This window comes from Solanum tuberosum, unplaced genomic scaffold (genome assembly GCF_000226075.1).
Source record: "Solanum tuberosum cultivar DM 1-3 516 R44 unplaced genomic scaffold, SolTub_3.0 scf00532, whole genome shotgun sequence".
In the NCBI taxonomy this organism is placed as follows: domain Eukaryota; kingdom Viridiplantae; phylum Streptophyta; class Magnoliopsida; order Solanales; family Solanaceae; genus Solanum; species Solanum tuberosum.
Window position 1 is genome coordinate 285,114 of NW_006239461.1, and position 8,058 is coordinate 293,171.

General features: G+C 39.8%; 1 protein-coding gene across 1 annotated transcript; it reads left to right on the forward strand.

Annotated features, from left to right (window-relative positions):
- Positions 1–1,249: 1,249 nt before the first annotated feature.
- LOC102594976 (uncharacterized) lies at positions 1,250–7,632 on the forward strand. The gene is made up of 3 exons (XM_006365220.2): positions 1,250–1,456; positions 1,522–1,567; positions 7,277–7,632. The coding sequence occupies exons 1-3, from the start codon at positions 1,319–1,321 to the stop codon at positions 7,330–7,332; spliced, it is 240 nt and encodes a 79-aa protein (XP_006365282.1). The 5' UTR covers positions 1,250–1,318; the 3' UTR covers positions 7,333–7,632.
- The last annotated feature ends 426 nt before the right edge of the window (positions 7,633–8,058 follow it).

Here is an 8,058-nt window from a genome sequence, read left to right on the forward strand (position 1 = left end):
TCTCTCTATCTCTATTTACTTGTTCATTTTTAATTTGACGCATATATTAAAAAATAATAATTAACACAGTAAGTTTACTCTTTTACTTCTATTAATTGATAGAATTTTAAAACCAATTTACTCATTAAAGAGAGGTTCTATCTTTTTCAAAAGCATTAACTATCTAAATAAATTGAGGATAAAAAATATATTATATTTTCTTGATTTGTCAAAAATAACAAGTAAAAAGTTACTATAGAACCTTGCATTAGTTATACACATCGGGGTTGTTTTGTAGAGTATATTAGAAAAAATAATGAATGCATTATCTTTGTATATTACAAGTAGTCTACTACTTTGTTTGGTAGTCTTTTCCAACCTATGTATAACTAATGTTTATACACTCTATTGTATATTAAGGTGTGTATTACTAATACCATTGATTTCTACTTATTAGTATGTATTAGTACGTTCTTCTTCTCAAATTTGTTTTGGTAAGAGAAATTAATAGAAAGTTATGTCACAAGAAAATGCAAAAACATATGGTACACGGAGAAGTTGATGGCAGTTAGATTCAGGGACTAATTTAGCACTCTTCATTTAATTAAAGGTTAAATGTGCTTGATTGAATAACACAGAAATAAAAATCACAATATAGCAATAACTAGGGGACTAAAAATTACACTATAGCAATAAGATTTCTTTTCAAATTTATTGTAATAGACTTTTTTGAAAAAGAAACTAAAAATCGCAATATAGAATTCTTTTCAATTCTATTACTAGACTTTTTTGAAACAAAAAAACAAATGAATTAATATATTAAATTTGAATAATTAAGAATCGGACCAAATGAAACCCTAATATGAACTAGAGGAAGTGTTTTCAATTTGGGTCTATTTGGTACTCCATTGGTCCCTAATTACTTGTCAATTTTTTCTTTTTTAGTTGTCTATCCCTAATTATTTGTCCATTTTGACAAATCAAGAAAGGATAAAAATTTTTTACCTATTATATCTTTAATTAATTATTTTGAAAAAGGTAGAACTTCTTGAAAATTTAAAATTTTTAATTCATCTACTTCATAATTAATAGGGGTAAAATGATAAACTCATTATATCAATCATTATTTTCTTAATAAGTGTGTCAATTTAAAAATGAACACGTAATTAGGATAGATGATACTAATATACTTTTTCCCAAAATATTAAGGACAAAAATGCAAGATTTGTACTATCTTCCATTGGGCTTTTGTTTGGGAAATGACTCAATTATTCTAAAAACAATGTGCAAATAAAGTAGCTATCCATAGAAGACTCAGACTCGGACTCAGCCAACATATATGGACCGTCAACAAACTCCGAACGCGCCACTTCTTCCGCCGCCGATGCGGCCAACGGTACATCAGGATGACGCAGACGAAGAAGACGAAACTGTGAAGCAGCTCAACGAGTGCTCTTCTGTCTACTTATCTTTACAGGTATCTTATTAAATTCTTAAACCCTAAACCCCAAATTGGAACTGATCACAAGTTTATATATGTAGGATTGTCTGATTAATTCTGACCGGAATTGGAAATCTTGTCAAAAAGGTATCTTCTATTTTTCTTATTTTGCTTCAGATTTTGTTATTTTCATTAAGAATTATTGCCAAATGGGCATTTCTTAAGTGAATATGAATTTATCATTCCAATTGGAAATCAAACTTAGTTATTTGCATTTATATGCCCTATATAGTTCCCCTCTGCTTTAGGAATTATATAGTGCGATCAACTGAGCACGATTAGCTGAGTAGATATAAGAGCATAATCAATATGAAAATAAGTCATTATGATATTTTTTTTGTTTGAATAATGAAGCGAGATGAACAATGAAGATTAGTGGTACTTGCTTGATATTGAAGTATAGTAGGAGTTATTGTTGTATTAAACCTATATATTTCAGTATAGTATTTGTAACAAATTGACACAGTGAAACACCAACTACACTTATATTAATACCCTTTATCTCAACTTACAAGTAGTAGATATATTGAAGTCCCTAGAATCAGAAATACAAGAGGAAATTGCAGGAGTAGCAAAACTAACGATAGAAGAAGAAGGAGGTGAGGAACTTAGAAGAAATTGAGAGAGAAAGAGTGTCCAGTGATAACAAAAAGTACTCTGCCCTGCACTGCTCCACTCACGATGCTTTATGCCTACTGCTTTGCCAATTTTACCCCTTTTTACGTGAACTTCCCCCTTTCCACACGTAATCACCAAGTCTTTTAGGAGGAATGACCTTTCTAGCAGTCTTACGTGGCAGTCCCATGTGCTCATCCTGAGTGGCATCCCAGTCAACAATCGTCTCATTCACAACATTACTCCCTTCCTGGAAAGCAACCTTGTCCTCAAGGTTGGACTTAGGGAGATCTTCTGTAGTAGGAACACTCAGATGTAGAGGAGTCACTTGCTGATCCGGAGTGCCAACACATTTCTTCAACATAGAAATATGGAAAACATAATGGATTTTTGCAGATTCAGGCAGTTCCAGGCGATAAGCAACAGGACCAATGCGTTTTAACACCTGATAGGGCCCAAAATAACGCCTCCCAAGCTTATGATCTCGCTGCAAGCGTAGAGTATTATGTCTGAAGGGCTTAAGTTTGACATACACCCAATCACCCACCTCAAGGAAGGTATCAGTCCTAGACTTATCAGCCAACCGCTTCATGCGATTCTGAGCCTTCAACAAATTGTTTTTGAGGATGTGCAAGACTTCATCCCGCTGCAACAGATAGGACTCAACCAGTTCGCTCGCACTACTCCCCAAAATGTACCTAGCAACAGTAGGAGGTTCACGACCATATAGTGCCTGGAAGGGGGTCATACCAGCTGAAGTGTGATATGAAGTATTATACCAAAATTTTGCCCATGGCAACATAGCAACCCATTGGGAAGGCACCTTAGCGACATAGCAACGCAAATATTGTTCCACACATTTGTTAAGAGCCTCAGATTGTCCATCTGTTTGAGGATGATAGGTTGTACTCATGGCTAAAGTGGATCCTTGCAAGCGATTAATCTCTTGCCAAAAAGAATGCAAGAACCGCGGATCATGATCTGTCACAATAGAACGAGGAGGGCCATGGAGCCTAATAATACCCACCACAAAGGCCTCAGCTACTGTATGAGTCGAGAAAGTAGATGACAATGGAATAAAATGACCGTACTTAGTGAGACGGTCGATGACTGTCATGATCGTGGTCTTTCCCTTTGAGCTCGGAAGACAAGTAATGAAGTCCATTGCAATATCCTCAAAGACCTGGTTTGGAATCGACAATGGTTGTAGTAGCCCAGCAGGATGTAGGTGAGAATCTTTCATTTGCTGACATATATGACACGCAGCCACAAAAGTTTGTACATCCGTGCGCATCCGTTTCCAAAAGAAATTAGATGACAAACGATGGAATGTGCGCGCAACCCCGGCATGTCCTCCTATAGCAGTAGCATGGAACTCAAGTAGTAATTTATGACGTAAGGGAGAGTCCGAGGGAATCACTATCCTGCCTTTATAAACTAACATCCCTTCTTTGAACTGATAGTCATCAAAAATTTTATCCCCAAGATTCAAGGCTTGCTGTATTGCTACTAACTCGGGGTTGGTCTGATTCAGCTGCTTTAAATCAGCCTCTATAGCAAAAGAATTGACTGAAATAGTCATGAGAACAGCCTCTGAAGTACGCGACAAGGCATCTGCTGCTGTGTTCTATTTTTCAGGCCTATACAAGATACGAAAGTCATAGCCGACAAGTTTAGTGAGCCATTTTTGTTGCTCAGGGGTCTGTATAGTCTAGGTAGTTAAGTTACGCAGTGATTGTTGATCAGTAAGGATAGTGAACTGGCGCCCCAATAGGTACTGTCTTAGCCACATCCTCAATCTTGACCCTTATTTGATGGTAACCTGATAACAATGTTGTGAATGAGACGATTGTTGACTGGGATGCTACTCAGGATGAGCACATGGGACTGCCACGCAATACCTCGCCCAGATGCATCAGTTTCCACCTGAAACTCCTGACTGAAATTGGGCAAGGCCAGAACAGGGGTAGAGCTTAATCGAGATTTTAAAGTGTTGAAAGCATGTTGCTCAACTGCTGTCCATTTGAAGGAATCCTTGCGCAACAGGTCAGTTAAGGGACCTGCAATAGCTGCATAATGGTGAATAAACCTGCGATAATACCCAGCTAGCCCAAGGAAACTACGAACTTCTTTCACTGATCTTGGTGGCAGCCACTGCCCAATGGTATTGATTTTGTCTGGATCGACTGAAAGTCCTTGAGCAGAGATGATGTGGCCGAGGTAATCAATAGAGGACTGACCAAACAAGCATTTCGAGCGTTTAGCCACAAGTTGATGTTGCCTCAACAACTGCAATACCACTGCTAAATGCTCCAAATGATCACTCCAAGATGCACTATAGACCAATATATCATCGAAAAAAACCAGAACAAAGTGACGCATATGTGGACGAAAAATCTCAGTCATAGTAGCTTGAAATGTCGAAGGGGCATTAGTCAATCCAAACGGCATCACTAAAAATTCATAATGACCGTCATGAGTACGGAAGGCTGTCTTAGCCACATCCTCAATCTTGACCCTTATTTGATGGTAACCTGATAACAAGTCCAACTTTGAAAAGACTTGAGCACCATGTAATTCGTCAAACAACTCATCAATGGTTGGAATAGGGAAGCGATCTCGAACTGTGATGGCATTGAGTGCTCGATAATCAACACAAAAGCGCCATGTGCCATCCTTCTTACGGACTAATAACACCGGTGATGAAAATGGACTGGTGCTGGGCCGTATAATTCCATCTTTAAGCATATCTTTCACCATCTGCTCCATGACCTGCTTTTGGAAGTGCGGGTACCTATATGGTTTAACATTCACTGGTTGTGCCCCTGGGACGAGGTGTATCGAATGATCCTGAACACGAGAAGGTGGCAATCTTATGGGTTTCCAAAATACATCATGATACGACTCCAATAGACCACTCAAATCTGTGGTCATTTCACCTGCACAACTCCCTTCAGGAGTAATCATTGCCAAAAAAAAAACGAAGCAATAGCATCAGTCGTTGTCATACGCCTTAAACTATGCAACTGAATTTGGTGAGCATCAGTGGGTGAATCCCCCTGCCATAACCACTTAGACCCATGTAAAGTAAATTCAAATTCTCTTGTTGCATAATCAGTTATAACACGCCCCAACGTAGCCAACCATGTCACTCCAAGGACTACATCAGCACCTTGGAAAGGTAAGACATAAAGGTCCTCGACTATAGTACACCCTTGAATCAATACGGTGACTTGCTTCACCACACCTTCACACGAGAGCCTTTGTCCACTGCCCACCATAACTGCAAAACGGGGAATGACCTCAACTTTGAGCTGAAGTTGTTTGGCCGCACGTGGTTGCACAAAATTGTGAGTACTTCCGCCATCCACTAAAACTTGGACTGGTGACCCATTTACCTTTCCAGTGAATCGTAATGTGGAGGGTGAAATTCCCCAGATAAAGCATGATAAGAAATAGATGATTGCTCCTGTAATTCTAAACCTTGTGATTCCTCCACTAAGAAATCCTCATCGACAAACGGTTCTGGCAAGTTAGGGTCCAAATCGGATCCATCAGTGAGCAACATAAGTTGTGGGGGTTTCTTACACTTGTGTCCCGATGAGTACTTCTCCTCACAATAATAACATAATCCTCGCTCACGGCGGCTCTGGAGCTCTGCATGAGTGAGCCTTCTAAGAAGAGTACGATTTGAAGAGGAAGGTGAGGCACTGTAAGGTGTTAAAGAAGAAGAGGGATTTTGATTTAGGGTTGCAGAATTTGGGGTAGGCAAAATGGAAGTTGATCTGGCAAAAGCTGGCCTAACGGGTCCTTTCTCCGCTTGGATCCGTCGCTCATGTATATGAGCTAAATTAAGTGTCTCTTCGTAACTCTTAGGCTTATGGACCAAAACAGAGTTCTTAATATCTTCACGAAGCCCAGAAATAAAGAGACGTACCATTCGGTTATCATCCATGTCGTCAGTCTCGTTTGCAATGATCTCAAATCTGGACTGAAAATCGGCGACAGTGGTCATCTGTCGGAGCTTCGCTAAACGTCCCTCGGCGGACTCCAATCCCTTTTTATGGAAACGGATCCTCACCTTCGAAGCAAAGTGCTCCCAATCCACCAGTTGTTTATTCCGAAAAAGCCACCGATACCATTCCAATGCATCCCCGTCCAGATAGAAAGAAGCAAGTGACAAATGCTGGTCTTCTGCAATCTTGTAAAATTCAAAATATCGTTCTGCCTGAAAGATCCAAGCCTCCGGATTCTCTCCACAGAAACGTCCAAACTCCACCGAAGCTGGCCTGTGACGGAGGTTAGGGGCTGTCGGAAAACGGTCATCATGTGAGTCCCTCTCTGGGCGCTGGGTTTTGCTTCCTACCACTTCTAGTAACAAAGAGCGAATATCTGCGAGAATGGAGTCCTTCATACCCTGAACTGATTCTTCAACAAGTGACTTGAGTCTTTGGTCATCCATGGAAGACCTCTGGATGAAAGCACCAATGTAACAAATTGACACAGTGAAACACCAACTACACTTATACTAATACCCTTTATCTCAACTTACAAGTAGTAGATATATTGAAGTCCCTAGAATCAGAAATACAAGAGGAAATTGCAGGAGTAGCAAAACTAACGATAGAAGAAGAAGGAGGTGAGGAACTTAGAAGAAATTGAGAGAGAAAGAGTGTCCAGTGATAACAAAAAGTACTCTGCCCTGCACTGCTCCACTCACGATGCTTTATGCCTACTGCTTGCCAATTTACCCCTTTTTACGTGAACTTCCCCCTTTCCACACGTAATCACCAAGTCTTTTAGGAGGAATGACCTTTCTAGCAGTCTTACGTGGCAGTCCCATGTGCTCATCCTGAGTGGCATCCCAGTCAACAATCATCTCATTCACAACAGTATTCCAAACGAAGCAGAACGGAGATTGAGAAAACATATAACTGACGGGTAGAAACATAGTATACCGGGATCTCTAGTCAGAATCACATGTGCAAGTTCTCAGCCGGCATGAGAAAAGGGGTAGAACTGTGCACGCTTTCATGTTCAGATGTGTGCGTACTGATATTCTCTTGTTTATAATATCAGTTGTATTAACACAGACGGGGAATAAAAAAGAATGCATACCATTCTAGTTCTCAATTGTTTACTGCTTTCTAGTTTATTCCAAAAACTACTTGCTGGTTGCAGAAGTTCAGGCTCTCAAGGCGTGTAATGATAGAAGACAGAAAGCCAAGAGGAGTTGATAAGCATTTTGGTCTACGTAGCTGAGGCAGTTTTCTGAAGTTGGAGGCTTACAGTTACTTTCTCTGCTGATTTTTCTTCCAATGGGGGCTAACAAAGAAACACAATGATGACTGACTATTAACTGTTGCTGGAATTAATAAACTGAGATGAGTTAGGACTAAAACATGGCTATTTTCTTTGTGTATTCTATCTCTATGATTATTACGCTGTTTTTTTTGTCTGGACAAAATCAACCATCGACTTCATCCTTTGTGTTTTTCCCTTGTTCTCTTGCTATCCAAGAAGCTTCTTCTTTAGCTTCTCAATAATCAATTTATTTATTTTTGGTCAGGAAGAAGTAAATAGCATGTATAACAAAAAGTTTACAGGGTCCTAAGTTGTGGCTGTGCCACTACAGAAACAACCGAACTAGCAGATGATGTATGTACAACTTGCCTAGCCGAACTAGTATTAAACATAGACCTACTGCAGTGGGACGTAGCCTGCACTCTTCTACTATACAACTCCCCATTCTTGTCAGCCCGCAAAATATCCGTCAAGGATGCTGGAGAGTTCCAAAACAGCATAGTGTTATTATCCACGAAAGTAGTAGTTATGGCGACAGTAGCTAAAGCATCCGCTAGTTTGTTTTGTTCCCTGTAAACGTGACTAACTCGCGGATCACCCATCCTGTGGGGGAGGTACCTGCAATCAATTAACAAAGGAGAATCATGAAATAGTGGTGA